The sequence below is a fragment of the Babylonia areolata genome, chromosome 8, assembly GCF_041734735.1.
Source record: "Babylonia areolata isolate BAREFJ2019XMU chromosome 8, ASM4173473v1, whole genome shotgun sequence".
Taxonomy (NCBI): domain Eukaryota; kingdom Metazoa; phylum Mollusca; class Gastropoda; order Neogastropoda; family Buccinidae; genus Babylonia; species Babylonia areolata.
In genome coordinates, this window is record NC_134883.1 from 36,915,833 (window position 1) to 36,928,433 (window position 12,601).

Consider the following 12,601-nt stretch of genomic DNA (forward strand, 5'->3'; position numbering starts at 1 on the left):
CCTGGTACTCCCCAACCCTGAATGCCTTCCTTCGTAACTCACGGGGTCAGCGCGATACTCCCTCGGCTCAATCCCTCTCACAAAGATCCTAAAGCTGGCAAATACAGATGTGTATATTATAGTTGTGACTGATAATGCTTTTTGCTTGATCAAAGATGTGTTGTGGGATGATGAATGTGTTGTGTGTTCTCTTCTTACCAGCCATCCACCATCAGCGTTGAGCAACAGTGAGCGGCTTGTGTGTTGGGGCCCGATATTGTGTGGTTTCGCTGCCCTGAATTTACACGGGCCGTATTACACGGACTTACACGCTGTCGTCGCGAATCAGTGTACATGTACGGGAAAATGCTCTCTCTCTATCTCTTTCTGTATCTCTGTCTCCCCTCCTCTCTCTTTCGCATTTTTTCTGTTCAATTTTGTTTCATTGTTTTCACCATTATTGTTCTGATTTGTACCCCCATGTCACTAGAGCTGTTCAGCGATTGACATTTAAACATTTCATTGTTCAGTGTTCTCTCTCTCTTGTATTAATGTGTGTGTGTGTGTGTGTGTGTGTGCATGCGTGCACGTTTATATGATTGTGTGTGTGTGTGTGTGTGTTTGAATATGAATGTGTAGATTAGTGTGTGTGTGTGTGTGTGTGTGTGTGTGTGTGTGTGTGTGTGTTAGCGTGTGTGCGCGCGCGGCGTTTGTGCCGTGTGTGTTTATGAAAGTATTTGTGTGTGTGTGTGTGTGTGCGTGCGTGTGTGTGTGTGTGTGTGTGTGTGTGTGTGTGTGTGTGTCCGTGCTTGTGACCGTGTGTGTGTGTGTTTGTGTGTTTAAATATGAGTGTGGGGATTAGTGTGTGTGTCCACGCGCGGCGTGTGTGTTTGTTTATGAAAGTGTATTAGTGTGTGTGTGTGTGTGTGTGGTGTACGAACGCACAGTAATGGGGCTGTATGAATAGGAAATGTACTTGTGTGAGTGACAAATGAAAAAAAAGTAGAGATTTTATTGCACTGACCAAGGTACAAGGACACATGAACGTGCGTTGTATGAAACCATCACCTGCAAGCGGTGGCGGTGTTCGGTGCCGCCGTCTTCAAAGACGTGAGAGCCGTGGGCCAGGGACTGGAACCATCTGTTGGACAGCTGGGTGTGTTAATCTGTTATCAGCGCTATTAGCTCGGACTTCGCCTCGAGTCGGACATTTCACCTTTTCTTTTCAGTTGGTGCCTGTGTTAACTGTCCACTACTCCTCTTCAATGCTGCTGAATCAGTGAAAAAAAAAATTGTTGCTTCCCTCAGAAAATAGATACCATTATTCAAATAATGTTCATTATTTCATTCGTTTAGTCATTCATTCTATCTCTCCTCCACTCCTTTCGATCTCTCTTGATACAATATTCAATGGACCACCTATGTCTCTTTCTCTGTTTGTCTGTCTCTCTATTATATACAATTATAAACAATTAGGGAAGAGAATGCTGCCAACAAAGTCACAACCTCCAGCCTAACGATGGAAGTTGAAGCTGTGACACATGCCCTCCAGTGCCTATCATCTATCCATATGCCTGGAAACCAACATGCCATGATTCTAACGGACTCAATGAACCTCATACAGAAAATTGAAAATGGAATGGGAAGCCCAGAGTGGCGTAAGGCAATGCGCAACTTTCAGATTAAAAAACTTACATAGTCATACTGCCCGAGACATGCAGGTGTTGAGGGAAATGAACAAGCTGACAGACTTGCTGGTAACGCAACAACGAGCGGCCTACATCTAGGAAAATCGGAAATCCTCAGAAAAGTCAAAGAATGCCAAAAAGAACAGGTACAAGGCCATCACACCATCGATCGCCTCAAAGAAATAAAGGCAAAGAGAGGGAGCAGCCGTAAGTCCAGCATGAAAGGTAGAACACGATGCTTTGCAAATCAAACGAATATTGGCATCATTTCCAAACCAACATTGCGCAAATTTCTTCAAAACGGAACAGAGTCTCTGTGGGCTTTTCCAAATACAATAGACTAAGCATCTCACTAGACGCCACGTTCTTGGCATCAGAGATCTTTTCCCACCCCTCTTGCGGCTTATCAGTGGCAGCCTCTATGCGTGTGTGTATGTGTGTGTGTCTGTGTGTTTGCGTGCGCGAGGGTGTAAGTGTACACACGTGTCAGGAGAGTTTTGTGCACACGCGCGCACGTATGTGTGTGTGTGGGAGGGGGGGTTTGGGTGGGGGAGGGGGGGGTAGAGGATGAGTTATGTTTGTGTATGCATGCCTATACTGGGGCAGCAACGGAATATTGGAACGTCCGGGTGTGCATATATATATCTGTATATATGTGTGTGGGGTTGGGGGTGGGGGATATGGACGTATGTGTGTGTGCTTGTACAAGTACGTGTGCCTCTGTGTGTGTGTGTGTGTGTGTGTGTGTGTGTATGCCGTGGAAGCTGCTCGTGTACGTTTATGTGTATTTGATTGTGCTTTCATATCTGTGAAACTGCATGTTTGTTGCATATCTGTTATGCATATGTGTGTGTATGTGTGAATGTGTGTCTGCATGTTTTACATTTATTTGCTTATTTATCATCATTGTTGTCTTTTCTATTTATTATTATCATCATTATTATTATTTCTTGGGGGTTTATATATATATATAAATATATATTTTAAAAATGTATTTCTTATCATTATTTTGTTGTTGTTGTACGCTTAGAGTTGTTGACTTCATCAAGTTTATGCGCCTTATAAATAGTAGTAGTAGCAGTAGTAGTAGTATTTTTTTTAATGTATTTATCTATTGTTTATTTATTTATTTATTTATCTATTTACTTATTTATTTTATTTTGCTGTATTTTATTTGTTATTTTATTTTATTATTATTATTTTTTAATCTATTTATTTTTTCTCTCAGGGCCTGACTAAGCGCGTTGGGTTACGCTGCTGGTCAGGCGTCTGCTTGGCAGATGTGGTGTAGCGTATATGGATTTCATCGAACGCAGTGACGCCTCCTTGAGCTACTGATACTGATACTCTCCTATATACGCAGTCAGTGCAGGATCTCTTCTGTGTGTTCGTTCTTTAGTTTAACGTCTTTTCACTGTAAGTGATATTGGACGAGGGTAGGAAAAAATCGAGTGGAAGGAGGGGGAGTGGGAGGGGGGGAATTACTGTGTACGCATGCGAGTAAGTGAAAGAGTGTGTGTGTGTGTGTGTGTGTGTGTGTGTGTGTGTGTGTGTGTGTGTGTGTGTGTGTGTGTGTGTGTGTCACATATAGAAAATGATTGATTTAAGTTTTGTTTAAAAAGAACAAAAAACAAACAAACAAAAAACAAAAAAACAAAACAAAAAAACAACAGCATAACAATATAACATATTTCTAATGAAAAACTAACAACTATAACAGCGAACCAACTGGGCTATTTAACAAGGAGTTGAAAAAGTCATACATTAGCAATGGACTGCTGAAGATCGTCAACACTTTAGATGGTTTCAGTTCAGGGATTTGAGACTTTAACATATCGCAAGTTGGTATATGATTGGCTGTTATGTGAGCACCACAGATGCAAGAAACATTACTGACATAGTTTGTCCTAAAACAATTAATTTTCCATCTGCAGATTAGAGAAATGATTTGCCTCTTATGAAAATCATTATGGAAATGTTTTCCCATGAAACCATACATTTTCTGTATGTTCTTACGTAAATCCGAGTTACCGGTGTGTTTTTCCTCAAACTGAAATTTTGACCATTGGACTTTTTCTTGTTTAGTGAAAGCGAAATATTTAAATCCAACTCCTTCGTGGAGCTTCTAGCTCCTTTTTTAGCCAAAATGTCAACTTTTTCATTATAGTAAAAACCGCAATGGGAAGGAATCCAACAAAAGGTTATGTGAGAGCCTCTTAGTAAGAGTTCGTGAATCAAATGGTTAATTTCAATAATGAGTTCACACCTAACCGTTTCTTTTATAAGTTCAATAGCGTGAAGAACTGATTTAGAATCAACACAAAATAGAATCTGAAATATAGTTTTCGGAAAGGATATCATGAAATTTAACGCCATTAGAATTGCTATGAGTTCAGCTGTGAAGATGGACTTATTCTCTCCCAGTTGAAATGAGTTTTGAAAGTTAAGGTCTGGAATAACGAAAGCAGCACCAGCTCTATCATTTACAACAGAGCCGTCTGTAAATATCTTTAGATGATTAGGGTATTTCTCTTCCAAATGGATTCGTACATGCGATGTAAGTAAATTTATGTTGTCATCTTTGGTCAGATCAGTGTGATAGATATCAAATTGCGCTCTTTGAAGTTCCCATACAGGTGTAGGTGATACTACAGACCTTTTAGCAAAAATGTGGGGTTTATTCACGCCGGAATTTGTTAAAATACTTGACGTGTATGTTCCCAGTGTGTCAATGCGTGCGTGCATGATATTTCATCAGGCTGGCTATCGTACCCCAGAGTTGTATCTTCCTCTCCTCCCCGCCCACCACCCCATCTTACGTCCCCCCCACCCCCTCCATTCTCCTTGTGACGTAATTGTCAGACTTTTTTTTCCTCAAGGCCTGACTAAGCGCGTTGGGTTACGCTGCTGGTCAGGCATCTGCTTGGCAGATGTGGTGTAGCGTATATGGATTTGTCCGAACGCAGTGACGCCTCCTTGAGCTACTGAAACTGAACTGAAACTGTCAGACTTGTCACACAGTGTATACACAAGTAGTGTTGGAAATAGGGAATCAGAATGGAGAAATCAATGTGTCGATCATTCACTCAGTGTCACTAAGACTAACCAAAATTGGTTACTTTTGTTCAACAATTGGGGAGTGTTGTAGTTTGCAATTAGTATGGATATATATATATATATATATATATATATATATATATATATATATATGTATATATATATGTATATATATATATAATATACGTATGATGTGAAGTGCAAGGGAATCCTTGGGCTGTGAGTAACTACTTATAATGGTTTTATGTTTGTTGATAACAGTTCTGTTGGGAAACATTGTGTCAGTGGATGTGTGTTGTTTCACAAGAGCATTGAGATAGCCTGTTAGCTGATGTAGTAAATGCACAGCTAAATGTAACATACATGTGCTTGATCCAGAAACTATGGGTTTGTGTCAGTGTGTAGCCAATGTGTTTAGTTTGCTTATTGTAGTGGCTGATGGAAAGAAAAGGGTTAAGGTGTGAAATGTAGCCACTAAGTGAGAGAAGTACCGGCCTAATTCTTTTGAGAACCCTCCCCCTAGACCCCCTTCTATTTTGTTACAGATATTTTGTTATGATGTTTGGTTACTATGTTTGGTTGTTGTTGTTGTCTTGTTCGTCATTTATCAGATGGATTCCCCCGTCTCCTCGACGAAGGCGGCAGTACGTCGCAGGTCCACCAGTCCTCCGTACAGCTTCCGGGTCTCCGGGATTGGGTCGGGCCAGGTTTTCTCTCGGAGCGCTTGGTGGAGCGGGCAGGACTGCACCAGATGTTCTGCTCTGCAGAGGCACTGCTCTGTGTCGCCGATACGGAGTTTCGTCTATAGGTGGTGTTTGTGGCCTGTCCTGAGCCTGAAAATCGCTACCTGCTCTCGACGAGTCAGCAGGTAGTACGGGTCTGTTCTGTTGTGGCGTGGATGCTGCTGCTTCCACTTGTTCTGCAGCCTGGCCTTAATGATGGTCCTGGATTCAGAGTTGCTGGTAGACCTATCCGTCTGCTCTTTCGTAGTACCTTCCTTTGCCAGGGAATCAGCAGTCTCGTTGCCAAGCACGTTGCAGTGGGAGGGAATCCACTGCAGGGTGACTGTGTGACTAGTGCAGAGGGAGGCAAGAAAGGAGGACAGATCGTTGAGTTCCTGATCTCTGTTGGACCAAAGGGCCTGCAAGATGGACAGGGCTTCGGTTAGGAAGACAACGTTGTGGCTGGCCTCGATGTGGGCTGCTGCTGTTTTCAAGGCTTCTGCTTCGGCTCTGTAATTGGTGTAGTACAGGCCGGTAGCGAGGCAGATCTTTTCTTCTCTGCCTCCTAGATACTGAACATAGACTCCTGCCCCTCCGTTCTGAATGGCATCTACCGCAGAGCCGTCAGTGTAGACATGAGTTCAGAACTCTTTGGGGAACTGGGTGTGGAGGTGTTCACGGGTGAGGGACTTTCTTTCAGGGCCGCTTTGGGAATATTTGGGGCCAACACCAGTGATGCTGCACTGGATGAGGGGAGGGCTTCCTTCGCTTCAGGCAGGGACGGCAAGACACCAGGATATCACTTTGGGGGCATGGTCAAGGATATCTTGATGCTGCCGTTCTAGGATCCTGCTCTGGTGTACGAAGCTCCCTCTCTTCAGCCGTCCTTTTGTTGGCTGGGACAGTCTGTCCTTCATGGGGTGGCCTTGCAACCTCTTGAACTTGGCAGCCTGGGTCAGAAGTTTGGCGTCACTGTGGTCCTCAAGGGGCTGGAGCTCTGTGATGGTTTCAAGCTCCTGAATTGGCGTAGACCTCATGGCCCCTGTGATGATACGGGTAGCTTGATTCTGAACCTTGCTGATCCGTTCAAAGTTGGACTTGGCCGTATTGCCCCATGCCGTCATGCCATACTCCAGCACTGGCCTGACTCTACCAGTGTACAGCCTCCTGAGGGTCGTGTTGTCTGCGCCCCATGTTGGTCCTGCGAACTTCTTCATGAGGGCAAGTCGTACTCTTGCTCTTGATTCTGCTTTCTCTGCTTGCTTCTTCCACGTCAGGCGTTTGTCAAAAGTGACTTCCAGGTACGTGGGGTTGTTCTCAGCAAGCAGAGTTTGTCCATTGATGCGCAGGTTGGCCTTCTGTTCTTTGAGAGGCTGAAAACTATGTTTGGTGTAAATGGTGTTGTGTCTTGGCCCACATAAATGATAGTGCAGTGATTTGTCAGTTGTTGGCATACATTTGGGAAACAATGTAAGAACTGAGTAATGATAAAATGCAGAAGGGGTATGTGTTGTGGCTATGTAGAGATGTCTATTTTTGGGTAAGCCAAGCTACTTCTAAAAGTTTGTTTTTTGAGATATTACCTATGTGTTTTGTATATTAGGTGGTGTCGGTTAAATCATAATGTGAAATAAAAAGATTCGCAGGATAACACTGTGTCAGTGTGTGTTGAGGATTTTTCATGCGTGTGTGCACATGGGGGTAACAGAAAGTTGTTATGGGACACATGTTTGACTTGTTGGTAGCTGCGATCCCATGTGTAATAGTTGTGTCATGTGCCAGTGGTATACTTTGTTCAAAGTGGGAAAGCACATTGTAATGTGGTTAATGAGCTGGTAAACAATGAGACCACTGAGAGTCAGTCCTATTTTGTTACGCGTGGTTTGCTGTTTACCAGAGACATGTTGGTTGTTATGATTACCATACATGTATCTGTGTCAGTGGGACACTTTGTGAAGACAACGTGGAGATTTGTTCGGTCATGGTAACACAGGTGTTTTTTTTAATTTTTATTGTACAGTGGGTGACATGAGCTGAAAACGTAGAGTTGTATCAGTCAGTCCTATGTCTGCTGCATATAGGGGGTTGATAATGTTTACATATTCAAAGTGGAAATTATGATTTCCATATTACTGTCAGTGAAGAAAACTTTGTGTGGACTTGTTCGGTCAAATGGGTACACACAATTATTGTGGTATGGTATTTACAGGATTTGATAAGCACTGAGAGTTGTATTGGTCAATCATATGTTTGGTCACAGTATTGTGTATTGGTCAATCATATGTTTGGTCACAGTATTGTATGTCACAGCTGGTGACAGGTAAGCTTAATGGAGCTTGTTTTTACCTCAAACAGATCTATGTTTGAGAGGAGTGCATACTGTTGGACATGTTGTGAAAGGTGTTGATGATTGTTATATATCAACATTTCATGTCAGTGATGTCCAGGATATTTTCAGATTGTTTCTGACCCGGGTTTTGGTTTTGTATATACCTATGTACCTATGTTCCAGACGTACTGCTTTGTCTGTGCTAAGCAGGTAGTGTGAGCTGCTTAGTAGGAGCTGTTTAGATGACTGTTGGCTGCTTATGCTTAGTAGGCACTGCTTAATAGGTACTGCTTAGTGTGTGCTTAAGGATGCTTAATGCCCAGCAGGAAATGTGTGTTGCTCAGATCTATCTGAGTTAGTGCTGCTATGTGCTGCTTAATTCTGCTTATTGTAAGGTTATAGTAAACACAATAAAACCACTCCATGTGGCCCTGCTATTGGTTTGAGGACAGAGTGTGAGAGAGTGTGTACAACATCATCCTCTCTGTCCCTATTACCTGAGAACATATCCCAACCTACTATTTCTCTACTCTTCTTTCATCTTTACAGTATTTTTTACTTCAAGTCAATACTCCCTCTTCTTTTTTTCTTCTTTTTAAAAAATATTTCTTTTTACCCATGCAGGAATTTCACAACTGAAAGCTCTGAACGTTGAAGATTGTCACTAATACTGCCTTTTGGAAGTGATAGTTGTAATTGTAACTGAAAACAAATGATCGTACGCATGTTACACAAACAAGTATACGCGAATATATTAGTTTTGGCAAGAATGTTACTTTCAAATACCAATGTAATATAGAACCGTAACCAGACGTTACAAAAGTAATCTCTCTTGTCTCTGTGACACTGTCTGCCTACCTGTGCTTGTCAGTCTTTCTGTCTGTCTCTCTGGATGTGTGTGTGTGTGTGTGTGTGTGTGTGTGTGTGTGTGTGTGTGTGTGTGTGTGTGCCAGATGTAAGCATATATTTCAGTGGGATCCCAGCCCTCTTCAGGACAGTGTTGTAAGAGACGTTTTCCTGTCAAAAGATGCTTCAGATGCATCGGAAGCAGCGCATGTGGCAGGCGTGGAGTTTTCGTTCCTGTCTGATACGCAGTGTCCAACCTTCACTGCAGGAGCAGTGCTCACAACGCAAGCTTTGTAGACCAGAACCTTTGTGTCAGCTTCCTGTTTTTCGATACTGTCTTCGTCAGTCTAGACATGGCGGAAATAACCTTGCCAATACGCTTGTTTAGCCCGGTGTCCAGGGAGGTGTTGTCTGAGAATCTAGGTACAGAGGGACATGGACAACTCCAGTTCATGATCAGATATTCTGATGTTGGGTGGGTAGTCCACGTCCTGTTCCATGACCTGTGTTTTCATGAGACCGATAGCCTGACAGTGACACTGACACTGACAGTGACACTGTTACCAACACTGACACACACTCACCCATACTGGAGCCTTGCCCGAGGGGTCGGTACCATCAGGGACAGAGGAGGGGGGCTGGCAGGTGATGGCGGTCTCTGTGGCTGCCACCCCTACACACTCCTCCTTCCCTACTTGCACTGATACTGATCCCATCAGTTTGCTGATCGTGTGGAAATCCCCCTGTGGACAGGAAACAAGACAGATAAATGACAGACAGAGAGAGAGAGAGAGAGACAGACAGACAGACAGACAGACAGAGAGAAAGAAAGAGAGAGAGAGAGAGATTGATTGATTGATTGATTGATTGAATCTTAAATGGGTAAAGAATTAGGCGCAGTAAAGGCTTTTTTTTCAATTCTGCCCATTTAACGACACACACAAAAATAAAGAAAGAAAGAACGGCACAAAACATAGAAATAAAGAAATAAAATAAAATAAAATAACATAACAAGAACGATGAATAAGAATAGTAACTGGAATAGTCTATCAAAAGTAACAAAGCAATAAAAAGAACAATTCGTACATCATCATGTACGTACGTACTTACACACACACAAACACACACACACACACACACACACACACACATTATAAAACAATGAAATAAAATAACATAACAAGAACGATGAATAAGAATAGTAACTGGAATAGTCTATCAAAAGTAACAAAGCAATAAAAAGAACAATTCGTACATTATCATGTACGTACGTACTTACACACACACACACACACACACACACACACACACACACACATTATAAAACAAGGAAACAAAGACATACGTACACATTTACGCCCACACACTCAAAACACTCACACGAACACACACTCGCACTTACTGTTCATTTGCTGGCACGATCACACATACATTCAATTTTTTCATTCACCATGGCATGGCAGCTAGTGGACTGAGTACAAGCAAGCATTTGCAAAGAAACCGCGAGTAGGTTAATCAAAAGTATCGAATAAAAATATTTTTATGTTAGTTTTAAAAAGAGATATGGCTGGAATTTGACGACATGTCTTTGGAAGCATGTTCCTTTCTATGCTGCCATTAAATGAGAGACTCATCTTAAATAAATCAATTTTAGGTTTGGGGACAATAGCTCTGTCTCATTATGTTGGAACTGGAAACAAAATAATTATTTTAAATATTGTGAACATGCGTTGTTAACAATCTTATGCATAAGAATCAATGTGTTATATATCTAATAAGTAGATGAACTGGTAATATTTGAAGTTATCTGCACATATTGTGCACAGATCTGTCTGTGGTATTTACATGACTTATCATCTTAATGGCACGTTTTTGTAAAGAGCAAAGTGGCTTTAATGTAGAAGGAGGATATTTACCCCAAATAATCGAACAATAGCTGAGTAACGAGACTGGATATAGGCAAAGTAAAACACACGTCTAAAATGATTATCAAGAAATTGTTTGATCTGTGACAATTGGAATACACTACATGATACTTGTTTTATAATGTAATGAATATGTTCCTCCCACGAAAGATTTTGATCAATAGTAACGCCTAATAGCATATGCTTAGTAACTTGTTTAATAATATTGTCTTTATATTTTATGTTCAGTTGTGTTTCTTTCATGTTCTGTTGTTGTTTTTTCTGACGAGGACAAATTAACATGCATTCTGTCTTTTCAGGGTGCACGACCATATCATTAGCATCACACCAGTTTTCGACAGATTTCATGTTGGCATTCAGATGATAACTAATTTCGTCAACATTGTGACTAGCATATTGTATCATAATGTATCACATATTGCATGTTGGACTGATAAAGGTAGATCATTGATATACAAGGAAAATAAGAGAGGGCCTAGAATTGACCCTTGTCGTACTCCTCTTGGAACATGCCTTTTGGAAGAAATAAAGCCACGTGAACAGACTGAATACGGTTTTCTAGTTAAGACCTGAGAAACAATAAGCAGTTATCGTCAATAGCATAACATTTCAATTTTTGAAGCAATATTTCGTGATTGATTAAGTCAAACGCTTTTGTGAAATCAAGGAATATCACTCCAACCGCCTTGAGAGAGCGAGAGAGAGAGAGAGAGAGAGAGAGAGAGAGAGAGAACGAACGAACGAACGAACGAACGAATGTTTTATTCAGATAAGGCCAGAGCCCCTTACTGAAGGGGGGGGGGGGGAGAGAGAGAGAGAGAGAGAGAGAGAGAGAGAGAGAGAGACAGACAGACAGACAGACAGACAGACAGAGATAGAGGAGGCACGCAAAAGCACTGACAATTGTCTCAGCTATCGCCTACTGAGATGTGTTGAGGATACATTATGGTATGTCATGCGTGCACGAGTGCTGTTTATGTGTGTGTGTGTGTGTGTGTGTGTGTGTGTGTGTGTGTGTGTGTGTGTGTGTGTGTGTGTGTGTTTGTGTGTGTGTGTGTGTGTGTGTGTGTGTTTTCTTTAATTTAACGTCTTTTCACTTGGAATTTTTTTTAATTAGATCTGTTCTGTGTGTGCGTGTTTGTGTATGGGTTTTTGGGGTGGGGATAGTGGTTAAAAGGGGATATACAAAGAAATAATAAACTAGAACAGTGGAACCAACAACCGTGGATATCTGTAACAATGATTAACAACAAAAATAAAATATCTAGGTCGCATTATGGAAACACTCCTACTGGACTTATCAACAGGTTGTGTGTGTGTATGTGCACGCACATTATGTGTGTGTGTGTGTGTGTGTGTGTGTGTATGTGCACGCACATTGTGTGTGTGTGTGTGTGTGTGTGTGTGTGTGTTTGATGTGGATGTGCTTTTTAATCCTTTCGTTTGAAAGCAATGTGACAGTGCATGTATATTTTCTATCCCATTAATTCATTGTCGTAGCGGCTGTAATCGATGTACGCTCACCTCCGAGACCGTATTCGATGTCACGCGGATTTCATATATATATATGTGTGTGTGTGTGTGTGTGTGTGTGTGTGTGTGTGTGTGTGTGTGTGTATATATGTATGTATGTATGTATATATATATAGAGAGAGAGAGAGAGAGAGAGAGAGAAATAGGTGTCTCAAAAAAGGGAGAAAAAAAGAAACAAAAGTTCACGTCCATAAAATCCCCTTCGCATAAATGCGGGGGTCAGTGAAGGAGTTGTAGTGCACAAGTATGAAGAATGAGAAAAAAAGAAGTACAAAACTGAGAAGAAAAGGAAAGCAATGATAAGGAAAATGAAGAAAAGAGGAGGAGGAGGGGAGGAAATCCGAGCAGTGGACAAAAAGAAAGAAGCATAAGAGAAACATGGGTAGGAGACGAAGAAAATTAGAAGAAGAAGAAGAAATATACAATAATAAAATACTGTGATGCTTGTTTGAGCTAATTCACAAACTGAAGATAACCACAGTTTTTAGCAGTGACTGGCTGATGTTGATCTCCTGTGGATGG

At 41.6% G+C, this 12,601-nt stretch overlaps 1 protein-coding gene across 6 annotated transcripts in view; it reads right to left on the bottom strand.

Moving 5' to 3' along the window:
* LOC143284775 (hepatocyte growth factor receptor-like) overlaps positions 1-12,601 on the bottom strand; it is a 231,207-nt gene that overhangs the window by 99,263 nt on the left and 119,343 nt on the right. For all 6 annotated transcript variants that reach the window (XM_076591767.1, XM_076591766.1, XM_076591762.1 and 3 more), the window contains one exon: positions 9,206-9,364. In XM_076591767.1, the coding sequence (XP_076447882.1) occupies positions 9,206-9,364 (159 nt within the window). The remainder of the gene's footprint in view (positions 1-9,205; positions 9,365-12,601) is intronic.